This window comes from Patiria miniata, unplaced genomic scaffold, assembly GCF_015706575.1.
Source record: "Patiria miniata isolate m_02_andy unplaced genomic scaffold, ASM1570657v1 HiC_scaffold_24, whole genome shotgun sequence".
Lineage (NCBI taxonomy): Eukaryota > Metazoa > Echinodermata > Asteroidea > Valvatida > Asterinidae > Patiria > Patiria miniata.
This window is the reverse complement of record NW_024037063.1, coordinates 2,137,360-2,156,713: the sequence shown is the minus strand read 5'-3', so window position 1 is coordinate 2,156,713 and position 19,354 is coordinate 2,137,360. Positions and strand designations below refer to the sequence as shown.

Genomic DNA, 19,354 nt, shown 5'->3' with positions numbered 1-19,354 from the left:
TTTCTTTAGAAAATCAACACAATTGGAAAAAAGAAAAATACTTGTTTTGTTTTGTCCAAAACAGGATTTGATTTTTTTTTTAAAGATTTCTTGAGATTTTTTCTTTTTTTACACTCGAAAGTCTTCCAAGGAAAAGGCCTGCATTGAGGCTTGACGAAAAAAAAAAGAGTGATATTTCTGGACTTATAACTTTGGTATGTGTTACTAAGCTGTTTTGTTGGTGCCTCTTTTTTCGAACAGAATTGCAAATGCTCAAACATTTAAAAACTAAAATTATGCCGTCCGGAACTCCTACTAGTGTCACTTTCGCTGTGTTGGACCATCAGATATTTATCGACAGTAAACCATGGTTGTCTGAACAATTGGGTACTGTTGAGTGCACACTAAGAGAATGCGACACTTCGAAATCGATGAATTTTGCAGGAGTAATTTTGTGGGGTTTAATTTATCCTAACACAACACAAGATGCCAACTGCAAATCAAAATAGTGGCATCTACAAGATGGCTTAAAAAACGACTATAACGCCATTACATGGCATTACCTCTCCCCCGCCTCCCTATCCCCACCCATTTGCCCCACCCCTCCCCCACCCCTACCCGTCCCCCACCCCTACCCATACATCACAGCACCTCTAATGGCATACAGTCCACACTGTACAAGCCCTGCCCAACACAAGGCTCTTATCTCCCCCTTTCTATATGTATCACTATAAGCTATACAAGTATTATCTATGCCGGCCTGCTATCATACCGAGTACCGACTCTTCGCCATCGAACCTGTCTTGGACATCGTGTCTGCGTGGGCCTGCGGTGAGACAAAAAAAACAAAGCAAGAAAATAAGAAAATATAATACATGAAAGATTATAAATGGTACTTTCTGCATTTGTGCTCAGTATATCATTACACAGGAACAGTTGAAAACTGCATTTGCAATAACTGAGTGACCAATACCGCTGGGCGAGTAACTCGATTGCTTGCGAGTAGTTTATGCTACTCGTTCTTCTTCTCGTGGGTTTTTAACTATTTGTCCTGGCGTGAGTAGAAGCAGGTACTCGCGAGTAGCAATTTAGGGTTTAGGGCTCACAGCTTAGTAAGTCCCCTGCAAACTAGAAATCACTCCCTCCACCTCTCTCTCCCTAGGAATCCCCAAAACAAATTGTCAAAAAAAAAAAATTAAAAAAATTGTCAAAAAAAAAAAAAAAAATTAAAAAATTGTCCACAAAAAAAAAAAAATGTCAAAAAAAAAAAAAAAAAAAAAAAAAAAAATTAATAAATGACTCAGGGGGTAGGTTCGAGCATGCTACTCATGTTAACACGAGTATACTCCTGAGCGCTCGAACGGCAGGTTAGCAAGAGCATGCTCTCCGTCACACCGGGAGTATACTCCTGCACCGAGAGCAATGCGCGCGCAACATTTTACTGCACTCGGGAACGTACTCAAAACGTCACACAGTAAGGATGTCTCAGTGCAAACGAATGTGGTGTGACTTGCAAGTAAATTGCTCGTAAGTTGCTTCACGTCATACTAACCTATATGTCATTCTTCTGCTTTTATGGGAATTTGGTTAACTACTTGCAAGTACTCAACTACTCGCAAAACTCCAATACTAGTGAGTAATTTTTTTGTTTTACTCACCTCATATGATATTAATGTCTTAGCTGGTAGATGTAGAACTTCCTTAAATCCCTTCCTACAAACAGAACAAAACAAAGAAACTAGTGACTCAGATTGACTCGGGCATGAATGTGGCTCGACTCGGCTCGACCTTGGCTCAACTCAGATCAATCCTTTCAAGGTGCAAATGCAGCCCAATTTTGCCCGAAATTCTTGCTTTAAATTGTTTGCCTGCCTTAATTCCAAGGTTCGGTGTCACTAGAAATGTACATGCCTTACATTTACGGAGAAAAGGTTGAAAAATCCCATTTGTTTACATGAGATGCGACACTTTTTTTTTACCTTGTTGTTTTCATATTTCAAGCATCAAATTCTGAGCCATATGGTCAACAAAAGACTGGTGCCGCCTATGGTGTTTGTGACAATACACTGTGAGATACAAGGTTCCACGCTAGCTTCAGAATTAGACACATAACGATTGTAACAAATACAACTTTGAAGAATGGGTTAAAGAGTAATGTTTGACTGAAATGACAACTAGCGCTCCAACGACTTGATTCTAAAGGACCAACATTTTTCACTTCACTCAGTAATTGCACAAAAAACCAGTAAATTTTCAGAGTAAAGTTGTTTGAATATTCACATTCTACTCTTTTATGATCTTGCCAACTTTTATCATTTCGTGGTGAATATGACAGTAATCTTGAGCCCAAAAGGGTGCATTCTTTCGAAGGTGCTCACTTGAACCTGAAGAAAATAACGAGCGAGGGCTTCAAAGATCTGTCACTCACCCAATCTTTAGAATTCCTTCTTCCTTCTTGTAGTTGCCTGTCCAGATGGCAATCTTGTTGCCTTTACCCCGGACGTTGATCACTCCTCCGTTGACCAATTCACCCTCGTCGTCGCAAGACTCGCCGATCAGGAACAACAGCTGGAAACAAGACAAGGCAAGTCCAGTAAAACGGCAGCCAATTTTCACAAAACTTCACACAAGTCCACTTGCGCCACCATTTATTGCGCACTTTTTCGCAACATTTCATGCTGCGCAACATTTCAATTATGACAATTTCACGATAGTTTCATAGTGCGTAAGTTTGCGACTTGTGGAACAAATTACCGTGTTAACTTGCACAATCATTTAAGGTGGCGTAAGTTGTGGCGTAGCGACTGAAAGACCTATTTTACCAGAAAATTCTGATCGTCGTGGAGCCTGTTATGTTGCACAACTTATAGGTGATACAAGACACTCACAGCTTTGTGTTTGAAGTAAATGAATTGCTATATTACTTGTGACAGTTTTTTTTTTTTAGAGTTGCCGCGCAATTCCGAAGAAAGTCAACAAAACTAGTTTTAAAACGAACAAATTTATACACAAACAGACGTCGTAAATGTTATTATCCTCGTCCAAGATGTTTAGATTATTTAAAATGATGCGCAGCTACGCCAGGTTTCGTGAAAACGATCGTCAGTTTATTGCGCAGCTGCGCAATAAATTTGATGTTCAAGTCCTACGTATGGTGTTAAGTTGCGCATTGTTTCGTGAAATCGGCTGCAAGTCCCAGAGCGCACACAATTCTATTCAATTGATTCAGAATGGCTATTCACTGGAAGTCTTTTCATGCATCTGGTCCGCACAATACGCTGGATTTAGCCCTTTCATTCGCGTTACGGGGTAATTCTATTATTTGGGAAATTGTCAGGCTAAAGTCAGTCTAATTCACAAGTGACAATTTCACGATAGTTTCATCACGCTTGAGTTGAACACTGTTGTGAATGGGCCACGGCGCGGCACAGCACGTCCAACGAAATTCATTTGTGTAACGGACTCACCGATTCCAACCAGAATCTGTCCACATCCTGCGGCTTCGTTCGTCCTAGATTCACCAGCCAACGACCCCCGGGTTTGTTCTTACCGTCCTCCCACATGGGTTTGATGCCATCCTGCAAGGAATTTAAAGGGAAAATACAACATTTGCAAACATCAAAAAATAAAACTACCAAATCATTTTGAAATACCTTGCTGGACTGTTAGTGAATGACAGTGTAAAGCATCCTGTAAAATCATGGCACCTGGTATACTGTCATTTTCAAGAAAAGTGGTATTTTTGTATCAATTTTCAACGCTGTTCGGCTGATCAGCGTTGGAAAAAACTGGCTTTTTTCAAATACTGGCCCCAGTTGACTATCGCACTTGTTTGCAATCGATTATACACCTATGAATGGGTACAAGCCAGCCAGACTGGTTCCCTGACCTTACAATTCCCCAATATATGTAAACTGCTCTGTTTCTTCTTAAATGGAGTCAGGGAACCAGACTACAGGAAAATGATTGTTTTTCTTGGTTTCTATAGCATTTTCAAACCCAAAAACCTCAAAAAAGTCAGTGTAACTATATTTGCTATATATTTCCAACCCCCAATTCCATCCATTTCTGAAAATTACAGCAAAAGCAAATGATGTATATTCCCTTTAAATGCAACCAAAATATTTAAAACTTGAACAATGCAAAATTGAATGGAGCGGGGTTTGAACCTGCAACGACCGGAACACAGTACAGGTGCTCTACCAACTGAGCTATCTAGCCCTATGTTGATGTTTCCCTTACATTGTCAATGTGTTTGAGGAGGCAAGACAGAACAACTAAAACCCATATATGCCATGTAGCCGTAAAACACAAGATAGCTTTAAATCGTTGTCATTGTTTTGATAAATGAACCCACCTTGAACAGAGAGTAGTCACATCCCGACTGGAGTTTACTGGCTGACTGAATATGGTTGAACAACCTGAGCAAAAAATGGAAAACAAATAATCAATTGACCCTAGCCTTCCCAATCCTGGAAAACAATCCTCTTTGCAATATGGAGGATTTTTGCAGGATTGAGGCTATATGACAAATATGTGTGCCTTTGTGATTTTGGAAGATGCACTGTGTCGAGGTCTTGGGCCAGACCTTGTGTCGTTTATGCTCAGCCATGCATAAATTTAGGCCTAGATTATGCTTGAAATCGTCCGCACTGCTCCAGGATGTCACTGCCTCTGCCTCAACATATTGACAGTGATTGCTGGAAGATTTTGCAGGGTTGAGGCTGTATGCAATTTTTACATGGAGGCAGTTGAAGGATTTTGCAGGATTGAGGTTGCATCCCAGAAAAACTACCTAGGGAGTTAAGGTTAATATCAATCATGAACTTCTCCAACATGGAGACATGTCATTAAGAAATCTCAATACTGCTGAAAATATCAAAATTGCTGAAAAATCACATCGTTTTTAATTGAGCACAATCTGTATGGTCATTTTTGTTGTCTTGGCAATATTTTGTGTCTAATTTCATCATCTGTAAAATATTTGTATTGATCCCCTAGCCTCCCAAATCCCCCCAAGAAAGTAGAAATGTTGGTGATTTTAACTTACGCCCAGAAACCCTCGACTGTGTCAAAGGCAGTTATGATTCTAAGATTGTCGGCCCAGGATTTGGCCTTGTCGTTCTTGAAGAACCAGAGGGCCCACTTGTTCTGCAGAGGGTGCTTGATGACTTCCTCTGGACTGAGAACAGCCTGGCTTTGAGTCTCGGTTTCGCCTTCGGTTTTTGATGCTTTACTGTCTTTTTGAGGTTTCTCCTGTCAATAAAAATGGAAACATTTGATAGGTGCATCAACTTTATTATGTAGAAATTCAGAAGAAAAGAATAAGGCCTACTTTAGGACTTCAAAATTTTAGTTAAGTCAACTTGTTCAATAAGTGACTCTTCATCATTTCATCATGTTTTGTTCATCATGTTCATCATGTTCATGTAGGCCCTAAATTTGGAACTTGCTTAAAAAGTTTGGCACAAAGGTTTAAATCTTTTTTTTTTTTTTTTTAAATAGACCTAGGCCTAAAATGAATTTTGCATTTCTTAAATTAAAGCTGATTAATCCATGTTATTAACATGAGTACGTACATGTGCACCATCGTCACGCGTCGTGACCATATGCACCACGCCACCAGTAAATTCATCGCCGCACCGCACATGGCACATGGCATAAAAACCCTGCATGATCTGATTGACATACGTTAGAAAATACTCCAACTAAATCCATTTCCCGAACGACCACATCCTTCAAAATTGATCGGAACATGACACGTACCCTCCCACTTCCAAAATCTATATTTACGGAAGAACAGCTTTCAATTCAAGAAGAGAAAACAGAAAAATTACCTCTTGTGAAGTTGCCACTGCGGAGGCCATGTTCGCTGAGAAATCCAATATGGCGCTCGGTCACGTGATACCGGCAAAATTCTCACGGCATATGCATGGATGACTAAACATGAGTATAACGGGGAACAGTTATGTGTCAAAAATTCCGGTTATTTTGTGTGTAAATAACTCATGCCGGTTTTTAGGGAGACAGTACATTCATTCTTCAACTTTGCATAATTTTTTGGGGGGTGGATTAGTCATTTGTCTGTTAATTCCTGTAAATTTATTATAATGGGCCATTAAAATGATTAAAGTGCGGAACGGGTGGTGCGCGGATCGGAACGTTCGAACCGGGGCGCGGGTTGGCGTGGCTGGGATACGGGCCGCGGGATTTAGGGGATGGGAGTGGAGGGATATCGCCGATGCAGGAAAAAAGGATACTTTTTTAATTACTAAATCAAAATACCTGTAAAAAGAACGTTCCCGATTGCCATTAATTAGTAGGCCTATTATTATACTTTTTAAAAATGATTGTGTTGATGTTTTCGGCACTCGTTTGGCCATTATATATGGAGCGCCTCGCGTCAAAATGAGGCCGCAGATATATTCCGAAGTTACGCTCGCTGTATATGATTCAAGATACAAGAGTACGAGCTGCTGAGGAATGCTCGAGAAATTCTTGGTTCCGGGTGCCTATATTCCTACGATTGCCGACCGGTGGATTTGGTTCATTTTGTTGATAGCGCCCTCTACCGCCACGCATGGGCGTCGCCAGGATTTTTTCTAGAGGGGGGCAAAACATATTTTTGCCAAAAAATGCCTGTATTTCTCAACACATTCTCGATTTATCAGTTTTAGAGGGGGCAGGGACATTTTGCCCCCCCCCCCACGCATTAAATTGACACCACTATGACTTCGCGCCTCTTTTTTTCTTTTCTTTTTTCCCTTTTTTTCCCTTCCTTTATTTGTGTGTGCTTTTCCGGGGGGGGGGCCTTGCCCCCCCCCCCCCCCCCCCCTCGCGACGCCCATGCCGCCGCGGTGGACCGCTCTTGCCATACAGAGGGCGCCATGTCTGCTCTAAAACGTATTTCCACGAAATCATAATACATTACCATTATAAATGGTAGTAAGTAATTCATGCAGTAAGTTACTTCGGGGGTTTGTGTACAACTATACACTTACGAATGTACTTTGTACATGTACACAGCTGCTACTGGCCACAAAAAGCACGTGCTAGTGCACAACACACACGCGTTCCGTTATTAACTACCTTATATATGGAGACGTGTGTACAATTATTATAGGAAACAAAAGATCGTAAAGGTTCCACTGCACCCGGCGATTTCTATATAGATGAACACGTATCCACCAGCTAGGTTTTCACGAGATAGACATATGGATTTTACTCAAAAATAGTTTCCAAGTGGGCCTATTTGTGTTTATCTGTAGCAAATTGAAGTATTTTTATGTAAAGGGTATTTGGTCTGAATTACAGCCCAGAAAATTAATTCTGGTTAAAATAGGAGCATTTTGCAACTAGATTTTCACACTATAAAATTTTATTACACAAGAACAAAGAGATGTCTTAACTACAAGGATACAAATGCCCGGTGCACATGTACGTGTGTGTGGTCAACCGCCAAGGCCGCCTCGCTATTATGCAAATTATGTCACAAAGGATAGCTGCTACACGTACACATACACGTAGCACACTACAGCAGCACATATTAAACGTGTTGGAAATATACAGTGTGCATTCTGTATTCGATGCCACCGTGCGTGTGTTCTGCAATGGCGGCTCGTTGATCAATGTATGTACAACCAAACAATCTACTTCAGCCCGCTTTGTCAACCAAATGCGCATTACAAAAAGTTTCTTGGTGACAAATCTTAAACCATGTTTTCAGGGCGGGATGCTGGTGCTCCGGACGAGTGGGATACCCAACAAGTTCTTGATTGGATGCAAGGAAATGACAGCTCGAGGGAGGAAATCAAAACTCGGGTCATGAGTGTTGTCCGAGCCAACGAGCTGGACGGGCACACGTTGAGGCAACTGGCTGCAGAGAAGGACGAAATACAAGCCCTGTTTCCCGCGCTCAAAGATAGACTCGCCTTCAAGTTCATGCTACGGAAATTGTTCAAGGTATTTCTCATGATTAGGGGAAAACAAATATTGTCGTTCCTGCATCTATAGGCCTAGCTAGCTGATCGTAAAAAACTTAATTCACTGTCATGAGATCTTTTTACTCATGAAGTATACAAAAATGTCTTACGATTAGTAAGTGTTGTACACTCCCGGATATAAAGCCTGAAAGTAAAAGGTCACGCGCCGAGCTTCCAGCCCCCTTGCGCGGCCCAGCTTTGCTGTGCATTTTACATACATTTGCCCTTTTCTTGCTATAATTTTTGACAGAATGATTTTTAACCGGCCGTCACCCCGTGAAATATTCATGTGTTGGAATTTTATCTTGATATTCCTGAAGGAAAAATGATGAGAAGTTGAGATGTAGGGTATAGGCCTATATACACGAATTTTCCTTATATACGAACTTCCACATGCAGCATTTTCGTTTCCAGGTCTCCTTGTTCGTTCACATTTGTTTTTACATCGCGTACTTGCGTGAGAATGAAAATGTACGACGCAAAAGTTTAGTATACAGCCTATGGGTTCTAGATTCAGTCGGGCTGGCGTGAATGAAGTCTTATATGCCTTCATGCAGCGCTCATTTTAGATTTTTTTTTTGTAAATCCTATATCATGCCTATTTGAGCCCTTCAAGTTTATTTAAAAAAAAATATGTGTATCCTATTTAAGTTTCCGTTTTCACCCAATGAGCGCCACAAAATCATTTCGTAAATGTTCATCCGATTTGTACGAGTACACCGAGTGCAAATGTATGTTAAATTTTCGGAGGCGAGAGGTCAATAAAAGTTTGGCACGATATTTTTCTCAGTTTCACGTCAGGCGATTTTTGAGTTTCCATGAATTTAGACTGCTGGTAACAATTTTACAAAGGCCTTTTTCCGAGGCTGATTTTCTTAAGAGATCAATGTACCCAAAATAATTTCAAATTTTAGACTTTGTGCACGTTAATTTTCCTATTCAACTTAAAACCGGAAGCTCGCCATCTGGGGTGGTGGGCTCAATTAAAAGTCCGACTATATATTATTATAGGCGGCCAAACTTCAAACTCAAAACGTCATGAAGAGTGTATAATAAAACATAAATATATATTTTTCGTACCAGGTGAGAGCTCGAGATCTTGAAGTTACCCTTTTGGTAATTTTTAAAACCCGAGGTCACTATAATAGTTGTTGTTATAGGAATCTTTTGGTTAAAGAGGATCTCTTTTGTATATTCGTGAAACAAGGGCCAAAATTCTGCTTTACAAACTTCTTAACTTCGCAAAATGATATTATATTGATTCTTTGATACTTGTTTTTCTTTAATCCAGCAGGAAGAAAATCCAGGTTTTCAATATCCGACCAGCATCGAGAATCAGTCAACATCCCCGTCTGGCCAAGCTCCACAAGACGTCCACCCGACAAGCTTACACCGCGCTCACCCTGACTCAGCCACATCACTTTGGCCCAACGTTCATCCTGCTCCGGCGACTGCTCTCAACAATTCCCCGGGCACTTTGAATGCACAGCCAGGGTACCAACTGCCTGCCGCAACTGATGAGAACTACCAACCAGCTGGGAAAAAGACAAGGCTGTTTCGTAATAGCTATGCATTGCCCTTTTCAGATCCAGCCTTGGTGCAGAAGGTTCAGAATTTCCAACCCATGATGTCTGCGATTCCTTCTGGGATGCAACGGTCGACTGCGCCTGCAAACGAGCAGACAAACACAAACATGCTGGCTTACTGTCTTAACCCCACCGTCGCTGGCCCTCCGCAAGCTCAGAGGCAAGTGGGCCAAACCAGGACACTGACACATGTCGTCGCATCTGCGATCCCTACCTCCCAGCCTGGCAACCTTGCGACACTCCTACAAACCGCCAAAGAGTTGTCTCCGGCCCCAGAAATCACATCAGTGGTGTCGCTCGCTCTGAACGGTGACGACCCCGCGCCACATCTGCCTCCTGTTTACTATCCTAACGTCGATCAGGCATCCCGGGAAACGTCGCCACCGTCTACCTCCCCAGATCCAGATCCAAGCATAGAGAGTCCCTGCATGAAAACCATAAACTATCCGGCGCCTCTTCCGAAATTCTCCCGTGACATAGAGGAGATGTTGAGGTTACACACGAATATGGTCACCACAAGGGAAATGGTCACCTTGTTGCGTAGGAGGCTGAATTATGCGTGCGCCCGTTTTTATTTTGGCATTACCAACGGGCAAAAGCTGACGCAGAAGGACTACGGTAACATTGGACGCACGGTGCTAGAGAAGTACCCACAGCTCGCTATTGACGGTGAATCCCCACCCTGGGTATGTCATGTTCCTCTGGCAGGCGGTCGAACCACGAAGTGACGTATCGTGTGCACAATGTCCATAGACGATACGTCACTTCGTGGTGCATGCACCCGTATCTAGACCTATCAAACTTCTTGTAGTAAGACTGTCGACATGACAGTGACAGGACGATGATAAACTTGTAATCACTGACACCTTTTGTAACCGCGACATTAGGTGACGCAGCGGTGACATAATGATTTGGCAAGCAAAAAGGAACAAAAAAGTGAGTTTTAGTACATAATCTAAACAACAGGCGATTTGTGACAGTCTTGATTTAGGATGGGGCTACGCGTATTAGAGAATACGGAGAATTATTTAATGCACAACATTAATTAAGACAATTTAGTGCTTTACCTCAGTCCAAGGTTGAGGAAACGGGAAGTTTTCGTTAGGTTTGGAAGTTGCCACGCTAATACAGGTCATACAGAAGATATTAGGCCGGTTTAAATGTATGGGGGGAAACAAGTTGGTGGCCAGTATACCCAAATTTAAGATAGGGCCTACTGACATTGCCTTATGTTCCAAAAAAGTGATTTACTATATCATACAACACAATACTTTGGTGGATTGGGAATAAGCTTATGAAGCATCTCCCAATCTATACTGGATGTCTAAAAACAACTTCTGATCTCTCTGCAGTTGACATTTAACAAGAGTCTCAGCCAGTCCATCCGCAACCTTCGTCGACTCCGCAACCTCAAAAAGACTAACTACGATTCGCCGCAGACGAGTCCGGAAGACAGTCCGGGCGCGGTGGAAGGTCCCGTACCCGTGAGACTCATCTCTCTTGGCCAAGGAGAGGATTCGTACGACGATGATTCCGTGGCTAAGGCCATCAAAGAGGAGGTGGATGAAAGGTAGGCCTGACGCAAAAGTCATGGCCAAAAGCCACCCAAAGGTAAAGGTCTATACATGTACTAAAATAAGGAGTAAATGCAGGTACATTAAGGGTTGATATAGCCCCTGGGTCTGTACACCCAAATCATCAACAGAGCGGCGCACCCGTGTGGAACTATAGCTCTATGGGAAGAGGTATACACGTGCATCCATGACCTAATCTGAAAGCATCCACAAGGGACAAATAAAAGATGGTATGAAAAGACGGCGAACCACTTGGCCGATCGAGGACAGGCTGATCAGCACAGACGGCATGATGAACTTGTTGGGGATAGGCCTAGTAGAGTACACAACAAGAATTACAATTCATTAAGCAAGCTCAAACAAGAAATTTCATTGGTGAACCATATCCTGACTAGCCTTAACCAAGCTCGCGGTAGCGGACAATGGTTGAACTGGTCTATGTCAGTAGTCACATCGAAAGTCAAGTGTGTCGCAATGTACAGCAGGAAGTCGGGGCTATAGAGGTTTCTTGGTGACGACATGTTTGCTGATTACTAAAAGTCAGATCAACCTGCGATTATTTTGCTTGCAAAACGACGGGCACCGTCGGCATCAAGCAGAAAAGTTTAGCCCTATTGCTCAGGTCTCAAAGCTGAGGAATCGTGTAATTCTCGTGGAACAGGCGGCATCTCGACACAAAGTAATCGCTCGCACCCATACTCATGTTACCCGCGACGCGACGACGATTCCACAGCATAAATAGAAAGTGTGACTTCTGAATTCTGGGCGTGATCCCATGGCTGTATGACACACTAGGCTCCTGACTAGCGCTCCTTGAACAAAGATGTTGACTAATTGGGGAACCACCAACATAGGGCTGGATAGCTCAGTTGGTAAGAGCTCCGGAACGGTTATCCGGAGGTCACAGGTTCAAGCCCCGCTCCACTCAATTTCTTTGTTCAACTTTTCAATTGTTATTATTCACGGCTTGTCAGTTTCCTCCCATGTGGTTCATTAAAAAAAAAAAACACCTTCCCATGGGGGCGCTGTTCAAACGTGGCTGCATTAGACCATGGCTGCATTAGACCATGGTTAGACAATAGCTAACGTTGTTTGCTTTCCCAAGGGACGTTACAATAAACAACCACTCACGAAAAAAAAAGTTGGGGGAAAAACGCACACAATCGCTGAAAAAAAGTGACTTTATGTTCTTCCAGCTAATCATGGTAACTCATAATGGATGTGCTTTTCTCGGATGCCAAATTTTCGGGGGGGGGGGGGCGACTGGGGGCGCGCGAACTTTTTTATGGGGGGGGGGGGCTGTTGCAAAGCAATGTAGATTATAACGCCTCCTTCATGTGTCCTTCAAAAATTCCGCGTGATCGTTATGTGTATATGCGTGTACACGTGTAGGTGTGGGTGTGTGCGCACGTGCGCAAGGCATTGTTTATGTTGACCCTGTGACGCAGGAAGGAATACTTTATTTGAAAACCACCTAAATGATCGTTTGGCCTTCACAGAATTTTGATTTCTAGTCGGGCAGATTGGTGCCCAATAGGATGGAATTTTGATGATAAAAGCATGAAAATCAGCACACAGTCACGCATAATTATAATGGGAAAGATATGTGGCTACAGGGCCATCGCAGAGTTGTTCTTTAAAAAAAATATCATAGGAGAACAAGCAATTTTCAAAATTTTGAAAATTGCTGATTTATCCTATGATATTTTTTTTTCAAATGACATATCTGCGATGGCCCTGTAGCCAAATATCTTTCCCATGACATACTCTGACCGTGTGCCAAATGTCCTGCCTTAATATCATCAAATGAACAATCTTATCACCCAAAGTGCTGGATTCTATTCAAGGGTTCACCATTAAGTTCATATCGAATACGTGACTTGTGATGTGAAAACATCGCCTGTACATGAATGTATTAGACCATGGAGGAAGGAATTGACATACCATAGCTCTTGAACATTAGCATGTAACAACAGTTTAATGTGCATTAAATTTTATTGTGGTTCACCAAATGCCGAGTCTGTTTTTTAAAACTCTGTATCCATGGTTTTTGATAGTATCACCCACCTTTGTCCCAAATGGCAGTGTTAAACCATGCCTATCGAGCCTATGTACCAATTATGTACAGTCGACTCTCGTTATAACAAGGTCGATGGGACTAGCCAAATTACCTCTTTAGCAGGAATGTTGTTATAGGACAAAGAAACACAAAGAGAACCTGAGATTTGAGACCTCAGAATTTGCTCTTTATAAGCAGAACCTCTTTATAAAAGTGCTCTTTATAATGAGAGTCGACTGTACTTAGCAATAAACGTAACTGCATTAATTTATTTGCCATGCACTCACGGGGGAAAAGGAACCAGTTGGGTGGAAAAGATAAGCATGGAGTCATCGTGGAAGACTCAGTAAGTATATTTTTTCATTTGGGAAACTCTGTAACTTAACTGAGGCAGACTCGCCATGAAACTATACCAAAGCTCAGACAACTATTTAATCGCGGACATTATTATGTTTGAACACTCCTGTAGTGTAATATGCTTAAAAGATTAAACACGTGCATCGTCTCTATGGAATCGCCTTCTGTCGGGTCTTTCGTAACCCGTTGTTGCATAACACAAAATATGGCAGTGATAGTATGTATAATCTGCCGAGATATATAAACGTATATAGCCGCTAAAGGTTCTTGACACGGAGACCTTGCTAGTGTACGTAGTGCAAGGCCGGCCCTCAGTGACATTATAGCTTTTACTTCGAGACGACAAAGATGGTTGCGGAGAATAGTATTATTAGTGACGGCTATCAAGAAACGGCATTGGATGATGTGGTAGAACACGTGACGGAAGAAACCCACCAGACAACTCCGGTAAGTCGGGAAATTACGAGGTGAAAGTTTATAAAACTCTCGCTATAGATAGACTTGGGTAAACCCCGAAATGCACGGAGACGATTAAAAAACCAAAGGACTTTTTATTTCATCACGGTCTGTTGCGTCTATTTACGATATAGGCCTATACCGATTCCACGAATTTGATAAAATCCGAGACTGTTGACAAATCGTCACCGACACCACGAAGTAACACCCATTTACATACCAGTAAAAACTAGCAATCGGAGAAAACGGCAACTTAAGTTGAACGCCTTCTAAAACAACACTTTGCGTCAAAACGACAGAGTATTTTCAGTTGGGTTTCTCGTTGAGGACACTTAATGAATTGAATTTATTAAATCTGCTGTTTTTCACCCGTTTGTTTATTAAATAAACAAGAAATAAGAAAAACTTCAGGTCAGCGAGCGCGCGCTTATACAACTTGTTACAAGAAGAGTGTTACTTCGTGAAAACGTTTTTGTTCACTTATGAGCAGAGTGCGCGCCATGCATTCCAATGGTAAATGGAACTTGAGTGTTACTTCGTGAAAACGAAAATTGTCACTTTTGCGCAAAAGTTGCCATGGATACTTAGCGTAATTATTAAAGTAAAGCTCTTGAAGCTTTGAAACTTCGTGCAATGGTAGGCCTTGATGAATAGTGTTTAAAAATTCAAAAAACTGAAACTCGAAAAAAATATGGTTTAACAAGGTAGAGCGTTACTTCGTGGTGTCGGTGACGAAATAATATGTAGAATTTTCCACTTTGTGACGCCGTTCGGCACGAGAAAATGGTGAGAAAACTTTTGGCGAGAAACCCGTATACGATTCTGATTCCATCTTATAGATGCATGGCAACCTGACTTTTTAGTGGGGGTTGTTAAAGTTTGCACTGTCGACTGGTTTTAAACCTTTTTAGAGTGCGCCTTTGAACGGTGTGACCGTATACTGCAGCAATGTATAGCCCGGTTAAAATTATTTTTTAGGTAGAGTACATCATTTGTAATTTGTGCATTATGTTCGGTTGGAAATTGCATTCTTTCATTGTTTTCTTCAAAACAACAGCTTGCCAGAAAGAACAATTAATTTCAGAAGGAGTGTAGTCCCATAACTATCCTTAAACCAAGTATGCTTTTCAACAGTAGTTTCGTCAATTACTTTTTGGATAAGTGCAAATGATGGGCTGTAGCTTTAAACATCCGAAAGTGTCATAAATATGAGTAAAATCGGCAACTTAAGTCGACCACTCATTACTAAATTAAGATCACAGTTGCAAACTTGTGAACTTGGAGGCACATTGTAACGGCGTTTAGTTTATGGACTCATGAGCTCGTGATAGTGGCTAAAAACAACTGATTTTAATTTTTTAGAAAAGTCAAAGATGCTTCTCGATGATGCATCTCCTTCTATTCTGAAAAAGAAAAGCAAATAGCATGTTTTCTCTCTCCGTTGTGGGGCGGAACTTATATTTTATTAAAACAAAATCTTTTGTTTTACAACTGTTAACGGAAAAATAAATTAGTCATTACATAAAAGTGAGAAAGGGGTCACATTTCAAATTAAAGTTGGCAGAATTACCATTAGTAATAAACATTGTTTTGTCCTAACTCTCTCATTCTTACACAACAAAAGACGGTTTACTATGCGTCTTCATTAAGTATGGTATACACGGCAAAGGTATGCCAAAGAAAATGGTTCCGTAATCCAAAAACACATCTGTATTCAAGGTCTTCTTTATCCATTCACTAATTTGGGTCCAGAACAATGTAGAAATCTTCAAAGTACAAAATAGGTGGATCAACGTTTCACTCTGTACTTGACAAAAAACACACAGTCAATCTCCCGTTTGCCAGCAATCTTTAACAGATGATAATTATTGAAGCCAATATTCTGTGAACTAATCTATATTAAAAGCAACTAAAATAACGTGGCTTTTCATCCTTTGATAAGAAAACGTGTCTATACCTATATCAAAATGTAATTTTCTGTCTTATAAGACTGCAGGCAATCATTCCAGTCATTGATTAACCTGGGCGGAGTGACCTGATGCCCCTGGGGCATCAGGTGACCGAATTTATTGAATAAAAAAAAATGAGGGCCAATGACGGTCACCACCTATCTAATCCTCATTCAACCCTTGCCAAATCAGCTGGTTCAATGAACTTTGCAGCCAGGGCTACACACATGCCGTGTCAACAAACTTTCGACTAGGCCTCCTGCCAAGTCTCATTGAAACATCAACAAAGACCTGTAACTTGACACAGCCATCTCCCTTCATAACTGCATACCACAACCGCCAGTCAATTATCTTTCCAGCGCACTGTCTGGCAACTGTCTGGACACTGTCTGGCACGTGGCTTTTAGTTGTATTGCTATGAATAGGGTCTTGCGTAGTGTGGGAAAGTACCTGCTGCCGAGAGGGCCCCCGTTGACGAGTTGTTGTATAGTTTTTTTGTAAACGCTGCGCAGGGTTAAACTGAATGAAATATTACTTTGACCTTTTCTGCTTGGGGAAAAAAAATAACAACTAGGCCTACAACAATGTTTCAGCAATATCGACGAACATTTTCAGGAGATACTTTTCGTTCGCTGTGGGACCAAACCTGAATTTAAATATAAACCTTTCTGCAAAAAAAAATGATAGCATAAACTAATCACACATCAGTTAATAATGGATGTTAACTGGACGTGTGATAAGTTTATGCTATCATTTTTTTTAACATTAATTTATAGCAACTGATGACGCTGCGTCATCCACTTTTATGGCACTATAATTCTCAACCTAGCAAAGTAGAACTCTTTGTCTTGGCACTATACTGCAGCGAAGTTCCCGTCATATCAAAATAACGGACTCACCGACCGATGAACATCTGGGAACTCAGCTTGGGAATGAAACGGGGAAAAAAGTAAAACTAATACTATAGCACTAAAACTACACCAATGTTTCAGCGACGTGGCTAAACATTTTCAGAACACTTTTCTTTCGTTCGCACACCCGAGTTAAGTCTCTCTGCAAACGTGGCATAATATTTAAATATCCATGAATGTATAGCAACCGATAATATAGCGATCGCGATATCGATAACTTCCCGCCTAAGTATATAGCTTGTCACGCACACAGTGACCCTGATCTGGTTGGTTCGAGCAAGGATCGTGCTATCCCGATTCCCGAGTACGGTTGAGGTGTACTATAGCAATCACTTTTCATTGGGGTACCCATTATAGCAACCTCGTTCACAGGGTCTACATTCGACCTCGAGGAAACAGTAGTGCAGCTGCTACTGGTAGCGTAGTACTCGATGCCATGGGGACGAGATTGCACTCACACTCACAGTGCTCTTTGGAGGACATCAGCTCCATCTACTTCGTGTCCCGCATTGCGCCATCTATACTGTTCCCAGAGGGCGCTTCAGTATAATTAAGCACAAAGGAAATGTGTAGAACTTAAAACTACAAACACATGTATACAATACTAACACTGAGGAAACTGAATTGTTTTCGTCATACTGGTGCTAACGTAAAAAAACAAAAATAGATTTGCCTTTTTGTTCGCTCTTTTGGTAGTCTATGGAATATATCCCTTGGCAAAGTAAGGGTCTATGATTATGTACTGAACATAATTCGCAATTAAATATAATGCAAAACAAGACTGCGTCTTGACTTTCCGATTCTGCCCATTCAGCGGGCGTCTTTTATCGGGTCTTCGGTAGTAGAGCATGAAAGTATACGCCATTTTGTCTTTGAGCTTCCGGACCCCTCCGTGACCCTTTCTCTTTCTCTTGCTGTAATTTTTGACAATGATTTCTAACCGTAATCACCCCAAGAAACATTCATGTTGGAGTTTTATCTTGGCATTCCACAAAAAAAAAATGATGAGAAATCAGCTGGAAATGGGTAATAACGAATACTTACGACCTATGACATCTGGCACGATATTTCTCTTTTACGTCATGCGATTTTTCAGTTTCCATAAAGTGAGATGCTAGCAACAATTTTATAATAAGGCCTTTTCTGAGGGTAATTTACATGCATTAAAACTCCGACTTTTCCTATTCGAGGGGTCCGGAAGCGCGCTACCAGGGGTCAACTTTAGGCTCTATTTCCGTTGTTGTATTTCAAAACATGGAAGCCAAATTGACCAATCAAAAGCCTATTCCACATTTCTGATTGAAATATTACGCCATAATTTATTAAGTCGACTCCGATTGGCTGGCGCGCGGGGTCGCATAAAATTTGCGTGCGTTATCGAAGCCGATGCGCCCAGGCCCAAAATCGAAACGCACAATCAGTTTTCAATTTTGGCTCTGCGCAAACGCGTGCGCGTATCCGCTGCATAGTAGTCATAGATATAGAACTATAGGCCTATCTATGAAAGTAGTATGCCCGCGCGTAAAGAATGAATACGTGCTGTGTAGTCCCGTTGCATGCGCCGTATATAATACAGATTGAGGGTTTTTAATATTTTTTTCGTGCGTAATTATTATAAGCTTTTAGCATAATAAATCGCGGTAGGCCCGCATGTTAATGACATATTCATGTAAACAAGCCTTTTAATGTTAATGATTAACGGCGTCACCTTCCTCCATGGTGTAAATACAACGTCGTCGGCTTCGCAACCACATTGTCGTGTAAATTTCCAGTGAAAATGGCGGAAGAGATGGAAATGCCAGGCACGGTATCTGACGGTAAAAAATCCTTTCCAAATCCGGACAGTCGGCCAGCCGAGACAGTACAAAGGGTAAGATCCATGGAACGAGGTGATTGTCGAGAAAGGTCAATCTACATGTTTCTGTTTTACTTCCTCGTTATAATGTGCATGATGATGTGTAGCATAATGTAATGATCTGTTTTTGCGCACGAGCAATTGGAGGACACTGTGTACGTCCTTTATGTACATGTACATGTACATGTACATGTACGTACGTGTAATTTACACCGTGCCCGGTTGGTACGTTGGTCTGATCATGGAGCTAGGAAGCTCCAATGGTCTGATCATCAGAACTCATGATCTTGCGGGTTCGGGACAGTCCGTCGGTGGGAGGTTGAAGTTCGCGCCTGAGTCAGGTCTCATCACAAGACCAAAGTTTCATAGATTATTCTATGAATATTGGCTTCATAGTGATTATTCCACTGTTGCTTTTGACAAAAATTGCCGACCAGTAAATAAACTGCCATGGACCTCAGTGATAATTACGCGCACTTCCAAAAACATATTTAAAATGCTCACAACTCTCCAAGGTATGTGAGACACACATCAACTGAAAGCTTATTCCATCATCTTTCATTTTCTGGTAAGTTTTTGGGGTTAACCGTTAACCAATGAATTTTGGGAGAATATTCCATCCAAAGATGATATCTCCTCTACAAAA

At 41.5% G+C, this 19,354-nt stretch overlaps 3 protein-coding genes across 5 annotated transcripts in view; 2 read left to right on the top strand and 1 right to left on the bottom strand.

Moving 5' to 3' along the window:
- Window positions 1-686: 686 nt before the first annotated feature.
- On the bottom strand, window positions 687-5,955 carry LOC119732480 (eukaryotic translation initiation factor 4E-like). The gene is made up of 7 exons (XM_038206009.1): window positions 5,817-5,955; window positions 5,030-5,235; window positions 4,337-4,400; window positions 3,447-3,557; window positions 2,408-2,547; window positions 1,638-1,692; window positions 687-805 (listed from the first exon to the last, which is right to left on the bottom strand). The coding sequence occupies exons 1-7, from the start codon at window positions 5,844-5,846 to the stop codon at window positions 746-748; spliced, it is 666 nt and encodes a 221-aa protein (XP_038061937.1). The 5' UTR covers window positions 5,847-5,955; the 3' UTR covers window positions 687-745.
- A 1,598-nt stretch (window positions 5,956-7,553) lies between these two features.
- LOC119731759 lies at window positions 7,554-12,804 on the top strand. 2 transcript variants are annotated; one of them, XM_038205005.1, is made up of 3 exons: window positions 7,554-7,941; window positions 9,256-10,233; window positions 10,900-12,804. In XM_038205005.1, the coding sequence occupies exons 1-3, from the start codon at window positions 7,696-7,698 to the stop codon at window positions 11,119-11,121; spliced, it is 1,446 nt and encodes a 481-aa protein (XP_038060933.1). In that variant the 5' UTR covers window positions 7,554-7,695; the 3' UTR covers window positions 11,122-12,804. The 2 variants fall into 2 exon arrangements, with proteins under 2 accessions (XP_038060933.1, XP_038060932.1); XM_038205004.1 differs by having other exon boundaries at window positions 7,555-7,941; window positions 9,253-10,233; window positions 10,900-12,802.
- A 995-nt stretch (window positions 12,805-13,799) lies between these two features.
- Window positions 13,800-19,354, top strand: part of LOC119731758 (broad substrate specificity ATP-binding cassette transporter ABCG2-like) — a 31,737-nt gene continuing 26,182 nt past the window's right edge. The window contains exon 1 of one of the 2 annotated variants that reach the window (XM_038205002.1): window positions 13,800-13,984. In XM_038205002.1, the coding sequence (XP_038060930.1) occupies window positions 13,886-13,984 (99 nt within the window). In that variant the 5' untranslated portion in view covers window positions 13,800-13,885. Of the gene's footprint in view, window positions 13,985-18,469; window positions 18,724-19,354 lie in introns of those variants that run through there. The other variant, XM_038205003.1, reaches the window with a different exon arrangement.